At 38.1% G+C, this 26551-nt stretch overlaps 1 protein-coding gene and 1 pseudogene across 1 annotated transcript; both read left to right on the plus strand.

The window, feature by feature from the left end:
• Positions 1-6751: 6751 nt before the first annotated feature.
• Positions 6752-13584, plus strand: LOC107563129 (G-protein coupled receptor family C group 6 member A-like; annotated as a pseudogene).
• Positions 13585-16439: 2855 nt separating this feature from the next.
• LOC107563151 (uncharacterized) lies at positions 16440-22548 on the plus strand. The gene is made up of 2 exons (XM_016247945.1): positions 16440-19476; positions 21830-22548. Exons 1-2 carry the CDS (start codon positions 16706-16708, stop codon positions 21921-21923), a joined length of 2865 nt encoding a protein of 954 aa, XP_016103431.1. The 5' UTR covers positions 16440-16705; the 3' UTR covers positions 21924-22548.
• The last annotated feature ends 4003 nt before the right edge of the window (positions 22549-26551 follow it).

Consider the following 26551-nt stretch of genomic DNA (forward strand, 5'->3'; position numbering starts at 1 on the left):
ATAAACTTGGGATTTCACATTTTCACTCTCTCAAACTCATTCTTTGCAAGTTGTGTGAATGTATGAGTGTGTATGTTTATGTGTTAGATTAGTTTATGTGTCTTAGATTGATCCGATAAAGCTTTATTCATATTGAAAAGAGAAGTATCTTGTTTTTTGTGCTTACAAGTTAATGTCTTAAACTGCGGATCATGTTACTGTGCTAATAAATAGTGTTTTCACTATTCATATCCATTGCAGAGTTGATGTGATACAGCTCGTTCAATGAATCGCTGGGCGACTCAGTGATCAGCCGTAAAACACTGATTCTGTTCAAATTCCCTATAAGATAAAAAATAGGGCCTTTCGCACCGCAGGAACCTTTTCATAGTACCAGAACTAATTGTGGAACTAGCCACTTTTCGGCGTGTTCGCACCGCCGGAACTGGGAGCAATTTTAGTACCGGACTGCCTTTTTCGAGAACCAAATTAGCTCCTACTCCGGAGCGGGGTCTAACCAGCACAACTGGTACTAATCGTGACGCAAGTAGACATTGATTGGCCAAACGAATGCAACCCTTTAAATGGTACTGGAAAATAGTTTGCGCAAAATCGTCCCAGTACTTTAGTACCGTACGTTTAGTTCTGCGTAAGGGCCTAATGATTCCCTTTGAGCTAAATTGACCTGTGTCCCTTACAGGACAGACCCTCAACCCCTTGATTTTGACCGAGGGAGCGAGTCTGCTTCATATGCACACTTCAAGCCGCTCCAGAGACCACAATGCAACATGATTGTGACATCATCGCAGATCGTGTTTAAATGATCCCCACCACAAACACCTCTATAATATATCAAATTATTTTTTTTACATTTATAACAGCCCAAGCATACTTATATACACATAGAATGCTGCACCAAACAAATTCATAAGGGTAAACATGTAAACAATAAACCAACTCCATAGCGGATTCTAAGTGATCAAGGGCTTAGGACGTTCCAGTTCAGCCCACTCCAAGGGTTCCACCAGTATTGGGCACTCATGCAACGTAATCAATGACGTACATCTGAAGAAACGAGACAGAGGGAAGTTTGCGAGTGAAGGGCATAAGAAAATGGAACGCATGTTTCATAACTTTATATATTTGTTTAACTTTACTGTAGTGCAGTGCTGACTTTGTAGCATTTGACTGACGTTTGACTGAATTGTTGCTTTTGTCTTTATTTCCGATTATAAAAGCCTCTTATAATTTGTACTATTTTAAAATGGCTATTACTGTTAATTGAAACTGACATTTAACAAAAAGAGACAGAATTGTGTTTTGTGTCATATTTCATTTTATTATACATAAATACAGTGAAGATAATCAGAGTATATGAACATATTACCTGAACCACATATTAATATATTTTTAATGAAAATGAAAAGAGGGTTGTGTTTTATATATTTTTTTAAGTGTACATACATGATCATGTCATATTTCATTTTATTATACATAAATACAGTGAAGATAATCAGAGTATATGAACATATTACCTGAACCACATATTAATATATTTTTTAATGAAAATGAAAAGAGGGTTGTGTTTTATATATTTTTTTAAGTGTACATACATGATCAAAATTTGTATGCGTTGCCTGAACTACATTTTTGTTATTAATATGTTTAAAAGAAAATGAAAAGAGGCAGTGGTTTTTGATATCATATTTTGTCTTATTGTAAATATGCATAGAGTGAGGATAAGCGGAGTGGCCAAGGCGAGCTGACTGATCTTATCAAGTACGCCGCTGTTCCATTTGCAGATTATTGTTCTTATTATTATTATTAAAAGTTATTTAACCAGGCAAGTCGCTTAAGTCGCTAATTCTTATTTACAGCAACAGCCTGGTAATGATCTGATAAGCAAAGTTTACAGATATAGCAGATGTACAGACAAACAACAGAGAGAAAAAATAAATCACAGAAGACACATGTGCTAAGAGAGAGTATATAGTGTGTCCGTTCTTTGATTATTTTTGTCAAATTATTCGTACAGTGTAGTTGCTGCTAGTAACTGGTGCAAAAGTGTCAGCTAGTAGGCTATGTTAGTTTATCACATCAACACATTGCAATTTATGAGACTGTTCTTGCTCAAAACTCACTTTAAAACACAGAGTGTTTGAAATAACTTCCACTTTCGATCTAAAGTGGCTTCTTATCACAAGATGAGTTACTAAATATATTGTAGTGATAAAGTGTTAAAGGTTAAGTTGATTACCATTACATTCTAAATATATTTCATTCTTAATGAAATACCCGAGATATTTTGAAGAACACAGATAAAACCATCTCAATCGTGTGTTTATTGTCTTCGTTTCATCAGTCAAAGCCTTTATATCTGATTTTTTTTTTAGTCTATGAAGTTAGCTGGAAGCCTTTATGGATCAAGTTATTACTCCTGTGAGCCTCACTTGTGGATGTTCTGCTCGAGAGCGCCCTCCAGCGTCGAGTATGAATGAACCAGACATTAAAAAAAGAGTTTAGTGCTCTGTAATGCTCACGTCGCCTCCTCTTTTTGGGTCAAAATAAGACTAATCTCGAACGATATCTGAAGTATTCCTATGAGAATCAATCAATATTTCTCTATGTGCACATCTTTGGGCTTTTTTCTCAGTGTATTGAGGCTCGTATTTCATATTAAATTGAGCTTTTGTTCCTCATCTTTTGTCAGATCATTACAGATTTTCTTTGTCAGATCAGATTACATGAAAAAATAACGCACACTGAGGATATCAGTGAGGGTTTTTTTTAACAGAATACAGAAGCCGTTACACAATTTCCTGCAGTTCCCTCACGAGACGAATAACGGAAATTATTAGGCTATTATCTAATTCATATTTCAGCAATACATTAATAATCAAATGAGCAAATGTAACTGCATCCGATTCATTAACCCACACAGATTTTGATCATCTGTAATTGAATAATTACCTCAGAAATCTCTCAGTACTCACCTGAAGCAAGGCCCGGCGAACCGTTAATGAATCCAGAATGATTGACAGCTCATTAGTTATGCAACATTCCAACGATCTCATTGGCAAGCCTTTATATTTGTTTATTGTTTAAATACCTCATAATCAAATAATTAATAATAACATGGAGTAAATAAATCACAGTTAATTTATTCACCAGCATCTAACGAAATTTGATAGAAAAAACACCTCAGAAATAGCAGCTAATTAGCTAGGCTATGCACAATTTCGGTGCCCTTTTTCGGTGCCGACATGCATTCTTTTCCTCTCATTAAAAATGTATTTTGCTGCCGCGTTCTGGGTTAATTGTAAAGGTTTGATAGAACTGGTTGGAAGACCTGCCACGAGAGCATTGCAATAGTCCAGCCTGGACAGAAGAAGAGCTTGAACACGGAGTTGTGTAGCATGTTCTGAAAGAAAGGGCCTGATCTTCTAATGTTGTATAAAGCAAATCTGCAGGACAGGGCAGTTTCAGCAATGTTGTCTGAGAAAGTCAGCTGATCATCAATCAAAACTCCAAGGTTTCTGGCTGTTTTTGTAGGAGTTATGGTTGTTGTGCCTAACTGGATGGTGAAATTGTGATGAAACGATGGGTTTGATGGAACCACAAGCAGTTCTGTCTTAGCCAGGTTGAGTTGAAGGTGATGGTCCTTCATCCAGCTAGAAATGTCTGTTAGACAAGCTGAGATGCGAGCAGCTATCGTCGAATCATCAGGATGGAATGAGAGGTAGAGTTGAGTGTCATCAGCATAGCAGTGATATGAAAAGCCATGTTACGTACGTAACCGAGATGTTAATATAGTTAAACCATGGTAAACACAAATTAACCATAGTTTTGCTACACTAACCATAGTTTAAGCATGGTATTTATAGTAAAACTGTTGTTATACAAATCAGTCCACCAAAAAAAAACATGGTTACTACACTTTTACTATAATAATATTGATAAATTGTCGTAAGGGAAGTGTTATTAAAATTAGTCAGTTGCATAAAGCAGCAAATCCTGCATGCTTTCAGAGCAGACTAATAAACACATTTTAATATCCACTAGAGGGCTCCTTAACACCAGCCAACCTCCTTGATTCCAGTCAGATCTATCTGCTCATGTAAACACATCAACACGTCTACAGGACAATCTCTGTGTTGTTTCTGTTCAGTTTGTAGTAATTCTTTCATTAACATATATGTTTGTTTATCTCCAAGTCTTAATACTGTGTTGCATCTCAAGCAGTTTCAATTTACTTGAACAGAGACGGTTTACGCTTCACGGCAACTACTTAAAATGATTTTATCAAACAGAGTGAATCCCATCTATACATTTTGGTCCCACTTTATATTAAGTGGCCCTAATACCTGTGTACTTACATAGTAACTAGATGTGTACGTAGTATGTAACCACAGTGTAAGTATACATTGGTACATAGTATCTAGAGCTGTAATGTTTGTGTAACTACACACATGTAACAACCCACTGAATGGTATGTGTAAATACAAATGTGTGACAGGACATTGGTAACAACACTTTTGGTAATGAAAGCACAAATGTGTAACAGGACTAACAGCACTCTTTGGTAAAGAATGTGTTACACTTTATATTAAGTAAACAACTCTTGTGGATTTACCATGTAATTACTCTGATGTTACACAGCAGTGGCTAGTAAGTTAGGCTTTACATAAATTGTGGTTGGTGTCCAGAATGAAAGCAGTACAGATCAAGAAAAAATGCAATGAGAGGCTCAGCCACATGAAATTATTTTATCATAAGCTTCTTGCCAGCACTTATGTGCTTTATAAACACAATTATAACAACCAAAGAGAAACTTAAATGTAAAAAGTCAATGATCAAGAGGCAACTAAAGCAAACACTATTCACCAAAACGGTAAGTTGAAAAAAACAAAAAAACATCTAAACCTTAATTCTCAATAAAGAACTTCTGTTTTAGATACTCCAGAAATAAAGTCTAACTGGTTAGTAATGCATGAAGCTGGTGATACTGTTTGTGGAGATGATTAATCATCTTCTGCTGAGATCTTGAGAGATTTAATGTCTTTTATTTCAATTGATTTCATCTGATTTCATCTAGGGGGAAGTCGTGGCCTAATGGTTAGAGAGTCGGACTCGTAAAGGATTTTACTGTGTACTTAAACTGTGGTTACATAGTAACTAAATGTGTGCGTAGTAAGTACACGGGTATTAGGGCCACTTAATACAAAGTGGGACCGAAATTTTTCATGTTCTGGGAATGTTTTCAGCTGCAAGTTTTATTTTAGTTCCCAGAATGTTCTGCTAAAAGGTAGGATGACGTTCTCTAAAAACATTCTAAAAATGTTTATTGATAACGTTGTTAGAACATTATCCTCTAACATTCCAATAAAGCTTCTCATCACACTAGATGTGGACTTGCATCGCTCAGAAGTCACATTTTGGTTGAAAGTGAAAACCCAACCTTTTTTTGACGTCAAGCTCCAGCATAAATAACTCCAAAAACAGCAGTACCAGCTTCACTTATAAACCAGATTGATTTTATTTCTGCCATACATTTACAAATGTTCTTATTGAGATTAACAGAGGTTTAGATGTTGATGGTTTATTGAAAATAATAGTTAGGTTTGACGTCACCATTATGCTGATCAGTAGTTAGGCAGTTTGACTTGGCTGCTGTAACTGGTAACTGCTGTTTTACGGTGAAAACAATGAGCGAAAAATGTGATCAGGTGATGTTGGCAACTTGCTGATGTTAAAGATATCATCATGTTATGAACTGATCTCATCTAGAGTCTAATCTATGCTATTAATTTCATATTAGTGACTATAGTATATGCGTTTCAACAGCATAAGATCCAGCAGTGTTTTAATCAGACAATCTGTATTTCTGCTTGTACTTTTTAAATCACATTTAAAACAAGTTTTTTAGTTTTTTTTAAATCCTTGAAATGATCTGATTGAAATTCTGCTGGGTCTCAGTCTGTTGAACCATTGAGTTGCTATAATAAATAATGTGCATATAAAACCATAGATTAGACCGTATGAAATCAGACAATCAGACTGCTACGTGATGATATTTTAATTATCAGCAAGCAACCAGCATCATCTAATCACATGTTCTCCAGCTGTTTTTGTCATAACAAACGTACATTAGTGTTGGGTCGTCCTGGAACGATTCGTTCAGTTTGAACGGATCTTTATTATGACTCGGGAAGAACGAGTCGTCTCGGGGAGTGATTCGTTCAGTCGCGCATGCACAACATCCTATAGGTTCTGTACTGGAATTAGTCAAGTAGTTCACCTGGTTCAAGTCTCCGGGTTTTTCAGAGTCGATCGTTCATCACGTGACAGCCCCATAAATGCAACAATGAGTAATAAAAGCAATTTTAGGATGACTGTAATTGAAATGGCTGAAAAATCATAAATACAACCCCTAGTAATATGATTAAATGGCTTATGACTTTTGACCAACAGGTGGCGCTGTAATCAAATCCTTTTGGTGTGTTCTGCGTGAGGTGACAATGGCACACACAAAGTTTGTTGTCAATGTCAAAGCTTTAAAGAGATACAGAATCATTTTGGCACCATGCCTAAAATTTGTAGCAGCGCTGTACAAAAACCGTTTTGTATATCGACACGGAATCCATAAATTTTTGTCAGCATAGTCTGAAGATCATCTGACTCGATTTTGGAGAAAATCGGACCAACGAGTGGAGAGGAGTTAAAAAAAAAAAAAATTTTTTTTTTAAAAAGTAGGTTTTCAACATAAATCAAAATGGCGGACATGAAGTTCAGGTTAGTGTGGCATGTTTGGCATCTATGTTGTCGGCATAATCCACTGAATATTTTGAGACCAGTTTCGTTGCAATAGGCTAATGCAATCAAAAGTTATTAGCCTTTTTAAGAATGTAATTATTAATGGTTAATTAATGGTTTATTACTCTTGACCAATAGGTAGAGCTGTTACCAAATTGATGTAGCGTGGTCAGTGTGAGGTCACAATGGCACATACAAAGTTTGGTGCAAATATGTCAAAGTTTCGCAGAGATACAGTCTCAGATGCATTTTGGCACCATGCCTAAAATTTGTAGCAGCGCTGTACGAAAACGGTTTTGTCTATCGACACGAAATCCATAACATTTTGTCAGCACAGTCTGAAGATGATTTGACTCGATTTCCAAGCTTTGCAGAGATACAGCCTCAGATGCATTTTGGCATCTTAACCAGCAAATTCGTTGATGCTCTAAACGAAAACCGTTTTGTATATCAACACGAAATCCATAACTTTTTCCAGCTTGGTCTGAAGATGATCCGAGTCAAATTTGGTGAAAATTGGACTAACGGCCTAGGAGGAGTTCGAAAAAGTAGGTTTTCAACATGAATCAAAATGGCGGACAGGAAATTCAGCCAATTATGGCAAAATTGGTATTGATGTTCTCAGCATGATGCAAGGAATCTATAAACAATCTCATTACAATATTATAATGTATGCAAAAGTTATTAGCATTTTTATAAATTGCTTTATAACTTTTGACCAAAAGGTGGCACTGCGCCCAAACTTTTTGAGTGCCATCAGGGCATGGTGCCGAAGATGCATACCGATTTTCATAATAAAGTCTAAGCATTCTTAAAATATTGCATTTTTTGACAAAATTAAAAATGGCCAACGCCCAAAATGGCTGATGGTATGGTTCAACTCGGCATGACGCACCGAATCTAAAGAGACCCGTTTCGTGATTTTTGGCCAAACCATTCAGAAGTTAAGAAAAAATATGCATTTTTCATATCTCCTGACCACTAGGGGGCACTGCGCCGAAACACTGCAGGTAGTCTTAAGTCATGCTTGTTATAACACACACCAAGTTTAGTCTCAATACACCAAACCGTTGCGGAGATATAGCCTCACATCCATTTTTACGTGCATTTTGCAGAATTCCTTCGTGCGTTATTTGAGAACGGTGGGACGAATCAACTTGAATTCCATACATTTTTGCCAGCATTGTCTGAAGATGTTCTGAGACAATTTTGGTGAGAATCAGACAAACCGTTTAGGACAAGTTAGAAAACGTAGGTTTTACGAACAATTAAATATCGAAAAAAAACGTTCATTTTGTGCCTTATGGTTCAAAAGTTATTAGCATAAAGAAATTGCAACTTTGGACAAGTGGTGGCGCTAGAGAGTTGGAGTTAGAGATTCCAAACTTGCCGTGGTTAAATGTTGAGACTGTCCTCTGTAAGTGTGGCAAATTTCACAACTTTCCCGCAAGCGGTTCTATGGGCTGCCACAGACTTTCAGCGGAAGAAAAAAAAATTTGAAAAAAATAAATAAAATTTACGCTAACGGATACAATAGGTGCCACTGCACCTTCGGTGCTTGGCCCCTAAATACAATTGCAATGTTTGCTTTTTCACTGTAGTCTACACAAATTATATTAACCCCTATAATAATAATTGGGTGTTGATGACATTATTTTGTCCAACCCCTGTAGATCTTTACAAAAAGCAAGACAATGAAAATGTGTACGGTTGACGTACTCCAGGACCAGAGTTGGGAACCACTGTTCTAGACTCACTCGGAGCACAAAGTTTGTGCTTTCTGCAAATTAGGGCTGCACGATTAATCGCATGCGATATTTAACGCGCATCTTGTCAGAAAGCCGGTTCTGTAATCAGCGGTAAATCTCCATCACCTGCGTGCTTTCACATTGAGCAGCATTAACTACACAGAGCTGTTGTTCACTGATGAGCTGCGCTAAAAATCGCGCGAATATGAACGTGGTTTGGCGCAGCTCGTCAGTGAACAACGGCTCTGTGTAGTTAATGCTGCTCAATGTGAAAGCACGCAGGTGATGGAGATTTACCGCTGATTAAAAAACCGGCTTTACTGATAAGATGCGCGTTAAATATCGCTTGCGATTAATCGTGCAGCCCTACTGCAAATGTATTCATATTTAAACATGCAGTAAATTGGGGACATTTCCAGAGAAAATGGGGACATCTGGTCTTCTCTTTTTACCAGTTTTGTTCGGACCACATTTCTACAATCGCTGAGTGCCATCCACACAATTAAGGAAATTAATAACTCTACATTGCTTCCGGGAATTAAGCTGGGATATGAAGTATGTGATCCTTGTGCATCTCCCACCAAAGCACTGCACTGTGTGAAACATTTACTGTCCGTTAACGGATCTCTGCCGGCCCTTGTGGACTACACAGACTTCCGTCCGCCAGTGAAAGCTCTTCTGGGAGAAAGATACTCCGAGTTATCCGTCGCGATCGCCAAGCTCCTCAGCCTCTACCCGTTTCCTCAGGTAATTTGTTAACTGTTAAAGTCAACATCTACCTGAATAATTCACCAATGTTAATCTTTTACTAACCCATGTCATTACAAACCTGTGCAACTGTATTCCTTCTCTGGAGAACTTTTGAAGAATCTTCATGCAGCTCTTTTCCACACTACAAACGTTCAAATTGACCACACCTGTCAAAACAGTAGTCCTGACTTGCACGCTATATACCTTGTATTCTTAGATCATGTGATGCTTTGGGTGTGGAAAAGACCAAAACATGACCACACCCACATCTAGATTCAAACATGGCAAGATTATCACTGATAAACTTTTGTTGTAAACAAATGTTGGTCTGTCTTTTAGACAAAGCTAGTGTAGCTGCAGATAAATAAGACATGAGAGTTATCTGTCAACAGATCAGCTGCTCGTCCTCTTCTCCAGTCCTGAGCGACAAACTGCGGTATCCGTCCTTCATGCACGTGATTCCCAGCGACATCTACCAAACTCAGGCTCTGGTCAAACTCATGTCTCATTTCTCCTGGAACTGGGTTGGTGTCGTATATGGAGATGATGACTACGGTAGAGCGGCCTACCAAAGCTTCATGCAAGAGACCGAGTGAAAAATGTGCTGACTTTGAGGAAGTGGTTCCACACTACTTGGACCACATTGATGTCGATAAGCACATCAAAGATGTTGCTCAGAGTATACGAAAATCTAAAGCCAAGGTCGTGCTACTCATTCTGAAGGAGCAGCTGGTGGAGAAACTTTTCAAGGAGATGATCCAAACCAACACAAGCAGAATTTGGATCGCGACCGATGCCTGGTCCATGAACCACTTCTTAACAAAAATGAAAGACATCAACAAAGTGGGTGAAATCTTTGGCTTTTCCATGGGAATTACACCAGGGTTCGAAGACTACTTGAAAAACCTCAGGCCAACACCAGGAGCAAGAAATTACTTCTTAAGAGTACAAGCATTTGTGACTGAACTGCTCCCTGTTGCCCTCCACCTGCGCTGTAGATGATGTGCTGCACGCAGTAGACCATAAAGCGTGAATTTCACGCTTGATGGTAATACATATTTTTTCGATGAAAATGGTGACTTTGTGGATGGTTACGACCTCATAATGTGGAAGGAAAATAATGATGAATGCATTATTGAAGTTGTGGGAAAATTCCTCTTAAAAAATGGAGACGTGGAGATCCTCAGTTAATTCCAATGGATAAATAGCACAGTGAGTTATGCCGTCTTCAATTCCATCGATTTGGTCGGCAGCTGACAATCGTTGTCCACAGTTACAATGTCTTCTTTAACCATTTATAGCACACCTCTCTTTTATCCTCCAGCTCCCCAAGTCCAAGTGCTCAGAGTCTTGCCCACCTGGTACTGCGAAGAACCAATCTAAGATCCCCTGTTGCTACAACTGCGTTCAGTTCGATTGTCTATGTCTGTCTACTTGTTTAATTAAGAATGCAGTGTTTTTTTTCATCCTGGTCCCGGGAACACCCGCTCTGCACATTTTGCATGTCTGCTTTGTTTAACACACCTGATTCAGATCATCAGCTCATTAGGAGAGAGATCCATGAACTGAACAGAGTGTGTTAGATAAGGGAGACATACCAAATATGCAGAGTGTGGGTCCACAGGACCCGGATTAAGAACCACAGGTATAATGTAAGGTGCGTACTTTACCTTAACCAATATCCACTGCTGGCAAGTAAGCTGAACCTAAGTGCAGTTCATTTAAATCCAAAACATGAACAAATACAAGCTGAACAGCGACTTGACTTGGCAAGACCTTGAATCAAACTCAACTAACAGCAGGTTACATAGACAAAAGACAATGGAAACACGAGAGCTATACACAGAGACTAATGAGTAACAAGGAAAACATGTGAACAATCAAGACGATAAACCAATTACAAAACAGAACTGAGAACCACATGACTCAAAGAACAAATCAGAATAGGTGCGTTCGTCTTAAAGGGATAGTTCACCCAAAAATGAAAATGTGATGTTTATCTGCTTACCCCCAGGGCATCCAAGATGTAGGTGACTTTATTTCTTCAGTAGAACACAAACAAAGATTTTTAATTCAAACCGTTGCAGTCTGTCAGTCATATAATGGAGGTGGATGGAAATCATGGCTTTGAGAGTAAAAAAAACACAAATTAAACCCTGCGGCTCATGACGATACATTGATGTGTAAAGATACAAAACGATCGGTCTGTGCAAGAAACTGAACAGTATTTACATAGTTTTTTTACCTCTGATTCACGCAATGTCTGAACTATCCTGAGCGGTGGCGCCGCGTCCTCCTGAGCGCGTTCTCACCAGCCGGCGCATGATGCGTCGTCTTCTTTATGCTTTACGTGTTGCATCAAAGTGCCGCGAGAGCGATTCGAGAGCAGTTTCTTAAGAGCGACTGCAGGAGCGCTGATGAAGACACAGCTGTTTCACAATTGGCCAGATTCACCGCATGACAACAATCACGTGTGTTTCGAGTTTATTCTAAACTTTTCAATTCCAAATAATGGCCACAAATCTGTGTTTTTAGAACAGTAAAATATTTTTTTACTGTAGTTGCAATGCCATATTGAGTCACGTTTATCATAACACACTGATAAAAGCATAAATACCCCTACTTTATTAGTATTTAAATAGGATATGATTATGTTGAACTGAACAAATATTGCATTTCATGACATGAACAAAGAACATAACTGTGACAATACAAAATAAAAGACATGAAAACCTGAATCTAACTGACAAAAACTTAAATAACCTAAAAGTCAGCTGGTCATTATGGTGAAAAAAAAGAACCCCAAGGTAAAGCAGTAACTGTATAACATTCCACTTCTTACCAAAAAAATGTATAGATGAACTTTAAATATTAGAGCATGAATAATTCTATTAATTAAGAGGACAGACAGTGTGGAGTAATACAAGACACATAAAGTACAGCACTTTACCTGACTGACACACTGATCCATTTAGACTCACTAAACTGGGATATCAGACATCTTAACAACACCAATGACCAATCACAATCAAGTTTTCCAGAGAGCAATTATATGCTTCCAATATCGGTACCAATAATAAAAAGAATAAACTGCTAAAAATAATAAAGCTCATCAGGACAGATAGCATTATATATTCTGCATTGCTACTACAAATCTGACAACTGTACACGTTTTCTTTTTCAGATCTACCTGAATGTTTGACATGTCCTAATGGAATGTGGTCTAATAAGGGAGACCATGAATGCAGGAAATTCAAGGAAAGTATCTGGATTGGAAGGACATTTATCCCATAGCTCTGTTAGCAGCTACAGCAATAGGCTTGGTTCTCGTGTTGACTTCACTCATCATTTTCTGTGTGCACAGAAACACAATAGTAATCAAAAAGGCTGACAATACAATGTCTTGTTTCATGTTACTGGGGTTGGCGGTCAGCTTCGTCAGTGTAATCATGTTCATCAGCAGGCCGTGTACGGTCTCGGTTTCACCCTCTGTGTCTCATGCATACTGGTTAAAGCCTACCGCACTTTCCTGGCTTTCATCGCCTTTGATCCGGACAAGCAGCATAAGTTAAAAAAACTCTACAAGCCTCTTATCAATTTGGTCCTGCTTACCGGTGGTCAAGGTATCATCCTATTGTTCTGGCTGGTTTTCAAGTCTCCTTGCCCAGATTTAAAGTGGCCTGGAACTGGCATGGAAAAATACGTTGTCTGTGATGAGGGCTCCATTGTATGTTTTGGGTTGATGCATGGTTACATTGCTCTATTGGCCTTCATTTGTTTCTTTCTTGCTTTCAAGGGTAGAAAAGTCCCCCATGATTTCAACGAGACTGGTGTCATCATCTTCAGCATTTTGATTCATCTGTTTGTCTGGCTTTGCTTTATTCCCATTTATATTGAGAGAAACAAGACAGAGCAGTGGCACATTGTTCAAGCTTCAGCCATCCTGGCCTCCAACTATGGCATAATGTTTTGTCATTTTGTCCCAAAGTGCTATATAGTCCTGTGGGAGCTGTCCGAGAACTCAAGGGCCTCGATCATAGGCAGGTTGGCTAGACGCGTTAAAGATGACATGGCCAATGCAAACATCACTGTATTAAATGAGACGGGTCGAATCACTCCAGACTCAGGCATTTTCTGCCAAGGTGTAGGAGCATCGGTGATAGAGATCAGCACACTTTCTAAAGATGTATCCAGTTCTATAAAGACTGTGGACTTATTTAATACAGATAGAGGCAGTAAAGACCTAACAGTGTTAAGCCATGCCAAGCTGAGACAAAGACACACAACTCAATAAAAATAAAGAGGTTGTCTTGCATTCTTCCAGCAACTGAATTTACAATTGTAAATGTACCAATACTGTACTCATTGTTTAAAGGTGCTAAAAGGGTGTTTTAATAATTTTTGCTGTATTTTTGTATATTTTTTATACATATATTTATACTTACTCAAGGACTCTGCATTTATGAATTAGTGTACTAAATGTAATGGTGTCTAAATTGGTTCAGATGTTATTGCAAACATGGTAAAACCAATACTAGGTGCGCTGGTGGTAAATGCGAGAATGTTTTTTTTTAGAAATGTAGTTGTTGTTTTGGTAACACTTTCTATGAAGCCCATGTTTATAATACATTACAAGGGTATTCTTAAGGCATTATAATGAATGCATAATGCATTCCAAAAGCTTATAATATGTTATATCATCTTACGAATATTCATAAGAACAGTTTTAATGTATTATAATATTTACTTATTTGTGGTTATAGCTTTTAAATAAACAATGTCAAGATTAATAGTCCATTATAAATGTAAAACTGGATTTAATATGGTGTTCATTGTGTGTTATAAATAATCATAATCTTAAAAGTTATAACCACAAATGTGTAAACATTATAATTATTATAATTGTTGTTATGATTATTTATAAGATGATATAACATATTATAAGGTTTTTATAATGCATTATGCATTCATTATAATGCCATAGGAATACCCTTATAATGTATTATAAATATGGGCTTCATGGAAAGTGTTACTGTTATTTTTATTCTAATTTGTCTATAGATGTGCATGTTAAAAGAAGTAGTTAAATCCTGTATTTATCAATTACAAAATAATAATAAAAAACAGAAGGTTTGTAAATATTTAAGATCTGGAAAGGCTTTTACATGTTTTTATTTCATTATATCTTGTCATTCATTGTACATATGCCGTAGTAAGTCTACACTTTCCTGACTTCAAATTCAAATGCAAACTCTTCATAGCACCCATATTACCCCAGATTAGCCTGCCACGACATTGCCTACCAATTAAATATTTACATTTAGTCATTTAGCAGATGCTTTTATCCAAAGCGACTTACAAATGAGAACAATAAAAGCAGTCAAAACTAACAAAAGAGCAACAATAGATAAGTGCAAATGACAAGTCTCGGTTAGCCTAACGCAGTACACGTAGCAAGGTGTATGTATATATGTATATACAGTGGGTACGGAAAGTATTCAGACCCCCTTAAATTTTTCACTCTTTGTTATATTGCAGCCATTTGCTAAAATCATTTAATTTTTTTCCCTCATTAATGTACACACAGCACCCCATATTGACAGAAAAACACAGAATTGTTGACATTTTTGCAGATTTATTAAAAAAGAAAAACTGAAATATCACATGGTCCTAAGTATTCAGACCCTTTGCTGTGACACTCATATATTTAACTCAGGTGCTGTCCATTTCTTCTGATCATCCTTGAGATGGTTCTACTCCTTCATTTGAGTCCAGCTGTGCTTGATTCACACACAAACAAAGAAAAACAAGTAGATAGAATAGAAAAAATAGAAACCTAGTTTTTGTTGTTTTTTTAATAAAGAATAAAAAATAAAAATAAACAATAAAAAAGATAAATATAGATAAAGTAGAATTAAAATAGAATAGAAAGTGCTAGAGTTAGAGGGTCAAATAAAGGTGGAACAGATGTGTTTTTAGTCGTTTCTTGAAGATGGTTAAGGACTCAGCTGCTGGGATTGATTTGGGCAGGTCATTCCACCAGGAGGGAACAGTTAATGAAAAAGTCTGTGAAAGTGATTTTGTGCCTCTTTGAGATTGAACAATAATACGCCTAAATATAAAATAGATATAACCAGTTTAGTCATTACATTTTAAGATTTTCATTGTAGACCCTCCCTATATTTCAGAATTAATGTCTCCAAACATATCATCAAGTTCTTAATGATCGTCAAAAAAAACCCGGTTGTTAATTTCAAGGTCTAAACCAGAAACTAAGAGAGGTTGACCATTTGTTGTTTTTGCACCTAGATTTTGGAACAACATTTGAGATCAGCTCAGTCCAAAGCCAGTTTTAAGGAACTTTTAAAAACCCTTTTGTATAAGTTGGTCTTTACCTAATCTCATTATATTACATTTGTTTTTGTTGTTGTTGTTTGTTTGACTATATGCATGATTGTATGGTTATGTGTTTACGTCATCCTTTGTTAAGATTTACCTTTTGCTTTGTTTTGATCGTTACTTTATTCTGTGAAGCACTATGTGACAAATTGTCTGGAATACTGCTAAATTACTTTCTTGCTTGTAATCACAAAAATTATCCACCCCATTCACACCACTGTTGCTTCATCTGGTCCATGGCACAGGAATTACACACCTATTTTTGTACTGTGTCTTTACATTTAATAAACAAAAACTAATTTGAGCATTGAACTTTAATGCTGTTATCAGTGTCTGCTGGATCATTCTGTTTAAATCCTTGCCTTTGCCAGCAAATTGCAGACATTACTGGCAGAGGTCCAGGGGGATTTCAGTCAGAAGTAAACAACTTACCAAAATACTCCAGCTCCAAGCCACTCTGAACTTAATTTAATCTGTACTACTGTTGTTTGTTGAAAGCACAGAAACAAAATTGAAACAGTAACTTGAACAATTTTTTTATGAATATTGTAACCAATTTAGAAAACACTGATGTCACTTCACATTTTTACAATAAATTTTGATTATAACACTCACATACTGATAATTCAATCAGAATTCACCAGGGGTAAAAAAAAAAGAAGACGAGGTAACCAGCAGGGTATCTTATTAGCAAGATGAGCTTATGGTCTTACGCATGCGCTTTATTCCTGTAGTGTGACCATATGTGCATGTGGGAAAGACTGGAAGCTTCAGTCCTGTTTCTCAATCTTGGGCTCTCCATGGCATACAAAACACCACCTTGGGCAGTGGTAAATCTTTATCGAAAAACGGTCAAAGAAATAGAGGAGGATAGGAACTGTGGACTCTGACAGTTAAGGATTTTAAGGACAATTGGTATGGTGTGCAAACAAAAACCAAGCTGAGGATTTCTAACACAACACTTTTAAACCTGCAGTCGATAAATCTGATCAAAAGGAATAGGTTTTCCCATCAACATGGGCTGCTCTCCCTCTAAAGGTCAACTTTTCAGTAAAAAAGCTACACTGTGTACATCACCAGAAAACAAGAATGTGGAACTGCTTTCTGATGGGGCACAACTTCTAATCAAAGCAGAGATAAGCACAGCTACAGAAGGACTAACAGCAACAGAGATACAAGAAAATGAAAAATATATTCAAGGTAAGACATCCTCAATAGTTGATGTAGTTTGTGACGCCATTGTGACAGCCAAAGAAAATGCTACTGAGCAGATGCTAGATGTGCTTCGCTCTCAGGATGGACAAAGTGCACAAGAGAGTCTCTTAGAAAACCAGAGAGAAGGAACTGAGGGGATAAGGACAAAAGTTAATCAAGGAAAGAGGAGGAAGCAAAGGAAACATAGACTGAGAAAAAATTCCTTTGCGCAGTCAAAGGCAGAGTTCATACTGAAAGCCCACCAGGCAGCCTATGCGTACCTGAACCCCAGCATATCAAAATATGAGTCTCTTTTAGGCCTCTTGAGCCAGGCTGCTCAGACCCATCTCTCTGTACAGACCACAGTAGCATCAGTAGTCTTGCACTATGAAGAGATTAACCAGGCTTTGGAGGAAATGGCTTCTGAGGGTGAACAGCTGCTGAGGGAACATGGACACAACATGACATGGCCCGCTTCACTTAAAGACTATCCACCTACAACAACCAAACCCAGCAATGAACTAAACTTCTCCCAGCTTCCTTCCGAATTGCTGCAGCAGATGCTTCTTCACTCCACAGCTAAAATGATCTCTGTGGGAGACTCTGTGAAATGCCTGAGTGACTCAGCCTTACAGGATCTAGCTGAGTACTATGGGTCCCTGTCTCAGATATTAGGAGAGAAGCTGCTTGCTAAGCATGCGGCAGAGGAGCGCTTGAAGCAGGTCTCATCCCGTGTGGAAGCTGCTGCCCTCAGGAAACCAAGTCCAGAAGATTCTGCTCTTCACAGTGAGGACAGCGGCATTGGTGCAGACAACGAGTGTCAGAACGGCTCGGAGCGTCTCCGTCGAAACAGAGGGAGCTCTGGATCAGGAGCAAACACTGGAATAGTATCTGTCTTGACCAGCAGTTGCTCTCCAGATCAGCCGTTCCTTAACGCCAATGAGGATACAGATAATGATGATGATGATGAGGTTGATGATGAGGAGGAGGATGCAGATCTTGAGAATGAAGTCAGTGGTGGGTTGGCCGACAAGACGAGGGGAACAATGTGTGGGTCTTCTGAGCCAGACTCCACCCATCCTCCAGTTCAGGGTAGTCTTCAAAAGCAAGACCAGGTCAAGACCAGAAAAACCAGACGGCCCAAAACGGCAGACAATACCTTTCAGGTAAAACTAAAGTACCGCCATTTAAGGGGACCAAAGCGCTCACAATCCGCCGAGTGTTTGTGTAGCAAAGCAGAAGGATCAGATCCTAATCAGCAACAAGGAAACCCAAGGAACAAGCAAACACCTCACTGGAGGAGAAAAAATAACTTGCCAGAAGAAATTGTACATGGGGATCATGTTTGGACAAAGATTAGAAGAAGTTCATCAGGAGGACAGTGCGCAGCACGATGCTATGGCCTCCAGTATGGCAGCAAAGGGCCTTTCAGGGCAATACCACCAAGCTCTCCTCCAAAGTTTACTCCAGAACCACCTGGGCGAAATGCTGTCAAGAGGCTTATTAATACTTTTAGCCAAGGGGTGGAGGACAATTCAAGACAAAGTCCTTTAGACCAAAAACCAATAAAAGTCAGGGGCAACAAGAAATGCACTCTCCCACTGCTGCAGAATAGCAGAGGAGCTCTTACCACCAGTGGGAATATCAAGAGTAGCATCCATCCGCTTGAACCCAGACCTGAGCAACTGGATATAGACAGCCTCCCACCTCCACCCCCAGAGATGCTCATGGACAACTCATTTGAAAGCAGTTTAGGGTTGCCCACTGAGGAGGGGGCTCATGATTTACAGTGCAGAGGGCAAAGACTCCGCACTTCAACGCAAAGAGAGACTGTGCTCTCCAACAGGGCAAGCAGACAGCGAGGCTCCATGAGCTTCTCAGTGACTCAGCCTGTGAGGCAAGATGCTTTGCCGGGTTCCTGCATTGAACAGGAATACAAAAAAGCGATTGGGGTGGATTTTGAAAGAGATTCAGCACACACCCTTGACCAGAATTGCCGCAAAGCTGTTCATCAGCCTGCAGAGTCTTCTGGGAAAACAGCCCCGGCTAATGCAGGTTTGCACGTTTCCACGCCTTCTCAAGAATGTGAAAACCACAATGAGGGCGAGACTGCAAGTATGCAAGCAAAAAGTTTTCCTCCAACAACTCCCCCTGTCTCGAGGGCACGGCTTCCACCCTCCTGTCCCACTGTGCGCCACGCAGTGCCAAGTCCTCCATCCACAGCCTACCGCCCGAGTGGGAAGTGGACTCCATCCACAACATCTGCTACCTCTAGTATACACAGATGTGCAATGGCCGAAGAAAACAACCTTCTTGCTTATGGGACACAATCATTTTGTGAAGCTCGGGCCGTGTTCTGTCAGGAGAACAAATCACTCCCCCACACATGGACACGTTCATGCACGTCTACTTTACCTCGGCCATGGGGAGAACCTGCCAGAGGAAGACTGCCAACTACTCGTCTTCAACCTTCTTTTATGGGACACAGTCCATCGGGTCAAAGGTCATCCCACAGTGAGCAGCCACAGTCATTGCCTAATGCCAAAAAACAACAGGGCCAGGACAATGATGTCACACCTTTGACCAGTGAGGGGTGAGTATCTCAGTGTCACTGCATGTGATACAATACCTAGCAAATGTATGGCATGATATGGGTCTGAATAGTTCAAGGATTTAGTGCAGTAGGTGACGTACAAAACAGACACAACAGATGCGCCTGATACAAAAACAGTGGAAGATGACCGAGCCTGCTGTTTAAATCTTTCTAATCTGATCCGCCTTCATCAACATAATTGTGGTTTCGTTTAGTCTAAAAATAGTTAATATATCAGCTACTTGTTAATAGCTACTACATCTCAGGAAACAAACACCCATCTCTTTCCCTCAGATTTATCATTGTGAAGATTGCTACTATCTTGCCATACAACTGATTATCACCCCCTCACCATTTACAATGTTAAGAATCCATTGTTTCCCACACATAGACTTTACTTGGGCGGGCCCATTTAATTCATAGGAAACTGGGATGCTTCCCCACAGGAAGAAAAGTCAAAGAACATTATTTGATTCATATTACTCAATATATAGATTTGACCCATTCACTGAGAGAGACACTATATGACAAAGCAAGGAAAACTCTACCATTTAAATGCTGTAATTTTGCATAATTTACAATGCATAATATTAGTATGTAATTAAATGTAGCCTCTGTAATTAAAATTTTAAAAAAATATTGTTAAAAAATCACACATTATTTGTTAAAACGTAGTAGACCATTTTTGTTCCATGGGTAATGGGAGGGTTTTCCCCCTGGCTACCTCCGCAAGTATATTTCAAACCTGTGGGAAGCACTGGAATCTGCAGTAACTATCTACTGTTTACAATCCACTTAGGTCATTAGAAATAGTTTATAACTAATGAAAGCATTTGCCATGCTGCACCTGTGTGAACCACATTAGTGTACCTACAGTGCTTCAAAAACTATTTCTATTCATAAAACAAAATGTGTCATGGAAACTCAAGTAATTTTAATTATTCTACAATAATTTCTGTTTTTCTGTGAACATAAACTATGTTTGAATATAACTTGAATATAAATTCTGTTTGGATGAGTTGTGTTTGTGCTGCCAATCACACACCTGTAAATCATATTCTATATTATTATGTCAATTTTCCATATTGCCTCGAAACTGTAAACAGTATAGAGTTACTGCAGTTCACCAACTGTATTTCTTGCCAGAAGGAATGTATATTCCAACTACTAATGTTTGTAAAATATAACTATTTACTGAACATTGGTGTCTTTTATCATGTTACACATCACTTTCTACAGTGGAGGTTTTACTGAAAATGTCACACTACACTCTTAAAAATAAAGGTGCTTCACGATGCCACAGAAGAACCTTTTTGTCTAAATGGTTCCATAAAGAACCTTTAACATCTGAAGAACCTTTCTGTTTCCCAAAGGATTCTTTGTGGTGAAAGAAGGTTCTTCAGATTATAAAAAGGTAAGAACAAGATGGTTCTTTAAAGAACCTTTGACTGAATGCTTCTTTGTGGAACCAAAAATGGTTCTTCTATGGCATCGCTTGAAGAACCTTTTGAAGCACCTTTTTTTTAAGAGTGTATGTGAAATTGAATAGATGTTTTACATTTACGTTTGGTTTCATGGACAGTGACCCATCATGAAAGCATGATGACTCTTTGTAGAATTTATAATTTCTTTGTCTGTCAACCTCAATCTTTCAAAGGTCTCTTTCAAAAATGATGCATAACTGTATTCAAACCATCAAACTTTTAATATTTCAACTTCATATAAAAGTGATGTCAGTCAAGAGGAATAACCTGCAGAAGCCCAGAAGAACTGGAAGAACCTGTTCTGATTGGAATATTCATAATCATAGGTTACATAGACACCATGTCAACAACAACAATAACAGGCTCTCTGAGATGACAAGAAAAAGAAAGATGGATAAGTTTTAACGAAAGGGGAATTGCTCACATATTTATTTCACAGCACAAGTCTTATATGACAGAAAATGTCTGAAATAAGGGGTTGTGAGTCTGGAGAACCCGACCCGGTTTTGCCCCCCTTTTCATGTTAATCTCATCAGCAGTGTTAATCTGAGTGAGGCTCAGCTCAATCCCTGTAGATTAGCATCTGTGCACCTGTCTGGAGCCCTGAGCTGAGAGATCTCACCTGTCCTGATGGCCTACATTAAGAACAGATACAGCAACCAGCTAGCTAGCTGTCAACCCCTAATAAAGTATACTGTAGAATTTATATTCAACTAACCTTCAAGTTTCGAAGCTGTTTAGACATTTTGTAGACAGAAAAGGCTTTGACAGATCAGCGTCACTGTTTCTGAAAGAGTTTTATAACACCATTTGGTTTTTGATTCTTTTCTTGAGTTTCCCTACTATGTTTGTTTTGTGTTTTCTCACAGAGCAACCATGAGAGCAGACAGCACAGACTCCGAGCCGTCCACTGCTGATCTGAACACACACAGCGGGTTTGTGGGCGAGGAGATTACAGATTAGCTGGATTAAGGCCTTTTCTCTCTCCTGAGAGCTCCAGAGATATACATGGAAACATTTCCAGTAAATATGACCACCACGATGCTTCAAAGAGCTTAGTTTAAAAACACCCGTGTCTGTATATTTGTTACTGTGTCTCAAACTGTCTACCTAATCTGTTATTTATGCCCATGTTTACTCTTCTATTTGTAGCATGATCTTCCTTTTGGTTTTGATACGTAATACAGGATTATTAGGTTCATCAGGAAGGAAAGTTTTCTTTTTGTATCCTGTAATTGATTAATCTGAAACCAACCTGTCATGCTCTCATCCTTATTTAACCGGAGCCTACTCTTACTACTTGTTAGAAATATCTAATCGTGAATAATATCATTCCACAACTGTCTTTTATGATGTCATATACATAAATGTATCCATATTTGTGAATTTTGTGGACAAACCCAGGAGAAAAAAGTGCACTTCCACAATGCACTTAAAGTGCTCTATTTTCATGCACTAATTTTGTACTTAACATACTAAAAATTATTCTTTAGTACTTCTTAAAATAATCTTTAGAATATCTAAGTGTACTCAGCTCTGCTATTTTGGGACACCATGAATATGAACTAAAATGTGCTTTTAACATACTGCCTCTGTGTTTAAAACATTTATTTAGTTACCACTTGTAACTTGAAACCACCTTTCATACACTTGTACTCTCAAAAGTTGTAACTAAATACTTTTTTTCTTTTTACAGAGAAAGTATTTTACAAGCACATTTTAGTTCATATTCATGGTGTCCCAAAATAGCCCAGTTGAGTACACTTAGATGTTCTTAAGATTATCTTAGTAGGTTCATTTTTAGTATAATAGTTTATACTTCTAGTAGTATAATTGTATTTATAGTACAAAATGAGTGTGTGAAAATGAGCACTAAGTACATTGTGGAAGTGCACTTGTTTCCTCCTGGGTAGTCATCACAGTGATTCGTGTCATTAGTGTGGAAAACTTCAGATTTCTGCATGAACTGTTTTAAAAATGTAATCTGATACGAAAAATAAAGAATGTTTTAAAAACACACTTTTGCACTGTCATGAAATAATAAAAAAAAACAGTTTTCAGAGGACCTGAACATGAAAATTCTGCCATTATTTATATCGCTTTAAACCAGTATAGGCTATGCTTGTTTTTACAACACAAAAGGAGAATCTGAAGAATCTTAACATAAATCTTTTCCTCATAGAGCCACAAGTTTCAAGCACCAAAAAGTACTAACAATCACCATAACAGCACCATAGCCTAGTCACAATGACACGTCCACTGATCTTCAGACGAGATCTTTATACTGCTGAGGAAAACAAATGTCTCAGAGCAGCACACACTTTGGTCAACTGATCAGCACCTTTACAATCAATGACCATGGGACCTATAGAGTCACCGTGATACAAAAGGTAGTATGAAGACAAGCTCTGACGGACACTAGAAACTAAATAGCGCCTCCTAATGGCCAGCAGAGAGAAACACTACCAGGTGTTTTGAGAAGGTAACTGTATACAAGTATACAAGTTACCTAGAGTCTCTATCTGTTAACGTTCCATCTCAATAGCAACAGCTTAAAGGCCCTGATGTATTTTAAGAGAAAGCTGAAGAATGAACACTGCACACAGCATATATTTATTTGCGTATCTCTTCTGAACATAGCTCCCAGCAGCATGCGTGGCTCCTGAATGTTCACAAACGGTACACTGTTGATCGGGTATCTCAAATTTCAAAAGTACTATGCTGTGAGTATATTGGGGCCTGAAGTGACAGAGTATTGGAAGTACGTGATTGAAATCTACTCACACTTTCACCTCAGCTGTAAATGGGCATATTATACATCTCTTTATTTTTTCCATCTCTGACCCATTGATTGACACAGCACTGCCGTGTATTTATGTCACCATCCAAAAGAACAGGTTCAAACATTAGTGCTGATAGGACTTTTTAATAAATACAGATTATCTGCTGTACTGTTATAAAGGTCTCATTAGAATTTCATCACATAAATATCAGCATCTGCAGCAATTTGCATAGAACTGAGCAGTTTTTCCTCCATATTCTCATTATATCAGACTATATGAGCCAAGATGAAAGCCAGATGCATCAAATATGATACTCAACAGAAAAACAAACATGCAAACTGTTTTTTGTTTTGCCTAAAGGTTCAGTGTAATGGCAGGACAAATACATTTATTAAGGAAGCCATTTAGACACACACTCACACTGAGATTCACTTAGACTGGACACTGTCACAAAAAACAATACAAACAATGAAATAAGTGATGATGCATCGAAAAACATAACCTCAGAAAAGACATTCAGTGCCCATAGAAAATAACTCTAGAGAGGGGCATTATGATAGATATTTGCACCATTTGACATATTAATGACATTGCTAATGTCTGAATAAATCTGTCTTGTAAACAAGCTTCATTACAGCCACAGATTATTCTACAAATCAGAGTAAAAACATATCTTTAAAAAGTCCATATTAAAACTGCTAATGTGCAATTTGTTGATTATTAAATAATCTGATTAATTGTTACACTATCAGTCAAAAGTTTTTGAACAGTAAGATTTTAATGTTTGTACAGAAGTCTCTTCTGCTCACCAAGTCTGCATTTATTTGATCAGAAATACAGCAAAATCAGTAACATTGTGACATATTTTTACTATTAAAACAGCTGTTTTCTCTGTGAGTATCTGTTAAACTGTAATGTATTTCTGTGATGCGCAGCTGTATTTTCAGCATCATTACTCCAGTCTTCAGTGTCACATGATCTTCAGAAATCAGTATAATATGCTGATCTGCTGCTCAAGAAACATCTCTGATTATTATTATTATTATGATGATGTTGAAAACAGCTGAGTATAATTTTTCAGGTTTCTTTGATGAATAGAAAGTTCAGAAGAACAGCATTTATCTGAACTAGAAATATTTTATAACATTACAAATGTTTTTATCATCACTTTTGATCAATTTAAAGCATCCTTGCTAAATACATGTCTTAATTTCTTTCCCAAAAATAAAATGATACTGACTGCAAGCTTCTGAATGCTAGAGGAGTGTATAATGTTACAAAAGCTTTTTATTTCAGATAAATGCTGATCTTTGGATCTTTCTGTTCATCAAAGAATCCTGAAAAAAATTACTCAACTGTGTTCAACATTGATAATAATCAGAAATGTTTCTTGAGCAGCAGATCAGCATATTATACTGATTTCTGAAGATCATGTGACACTGAAGACTGGAGGAATGATGCTGAAAATACAGCTGCGCATCACAGAAATACATTACAGTTTAACAGAGATTCACATAGAAAACAGATATATTTAATAGTAAAAATATTTCACAATATTACTGCTTTTGCTGTATTTCGGATCAAATAAATGCAGGCTTGGTGAGCAGAAGAGACTTCTTTACAAACATTAAAATCTTCCTGTTCAAAAACGTTTGAGTGTATTTACAGCTTTGATTTCCTGCTAAATGTTGGTTTGAGTAGACTGTAGTTTGACTGCGTCACTAAATGCAAGCGTGCCTGGTGTAGAGGAGGTTTCAGTCTTCAGCATGGCGTCTCCTCTCCCCGTCAGATCCTGGCAGACGCGCTCGTTTGACAAGCAGGCGATCGTGGGAACTCACAACACTGCCAACGAGGTAAGAGCAGCGTGTGGAGTAACTCAGCACAGCACTGACCTCCTTCCCATGATTCCTGCAACTCTTTCACTGGCGCAGCTGGACCCCGGACCTGCTCCGGCCTGCGCTCAGCCCTCGTGACACTCCTCCGGAGAGCAGATCACTCTTCATCATCATCATCATCATCATCATCATCATCACAATCACACCTGCACGCTCTGCATGAGCTCAGCTGCATCGCACAGGGTTTACTCATCGATTTTGTTCTGGTTTTATGTGTTATTTATTAGATTGTTTACTTACTTAGATTGTAAATGTCAGTTGATCTGAAGCATCATAAAACATATTTATTCAAATAAGTGTTTTTGTATTATAATATATTGAGTTTTGTAGATGACGTTGCACTGATAGGATTGGTAGTGGACTGACACACTTCTTTTTCATTAGAGTTTTAATTAGACCCATCCAAGCCTATTAACACATTGTATCTGATCCCAACTGAATCAAAGTATAAGTGATGTTTTACTCAGCTCAGTGTTGTATTTCTAGACCTTTTTACCTGTGGTGATGAACACAGTAGGAATAGATGTAGTTTGATAGTTTGATCCTGAGCTCTCTGAGAGTCACTGGTCTTCCAGAGTCTGTATGTTCACTCTGGGCTCTGATGCTGCTCGAGACACACACACTCACACACTACACTATACACACTAACACACTACACTATACACACTAACACACTACACTATACACACACACACACACACACACACTACACTATACACACACTACACTACACTATACACACTCACACACTACACTATACACACTCACACACTACACTACACTATACACACACAGTACACTACACTACACACACTCACACACTACACTACACTATACACACTCACACACTACACTACACTATACACACTCACACACTACACTACACACACACACTACACTGTTGTATTTCTAG

Source organism: Sinocyclocheilus grahami, unplaced genomic scaffold (assembly GCF_001515645.1).
Source record: "Sinocyclocheilus grahami isolate Dianchi unplaced genomic scaffold, SAMN03320097.WGS_v1.1 scaffold858.1, whole genome shotgun sequence".
NCBI classification, from domain to species: Eukaryota; Metazoa; Chordata; class Actinopteri; order Cypriniformes; family Cyprinidae; genus Sinocyclocheilus; species Sinocyclocheilus grahami.

What these genes read in the sequence shown, in the direction of transcription:
- LOC107563151 (XM_016247945.1), top strand. Translation starts at nt 16,706, where the DNA reads ATGGGCTGCTCTCCCTCTAAAGGTCAACTTTTCAGTAAAAAAGCTACA. An exon ending in ACACCTTTGACCAGTGAGGG is followed by an intron (nt 19,477 to 21,829) that starts GTGAGTATCTCA and finishes GTTTTCTCACAG; the next exon opens with AGCAACCATGAGAGCAGACA.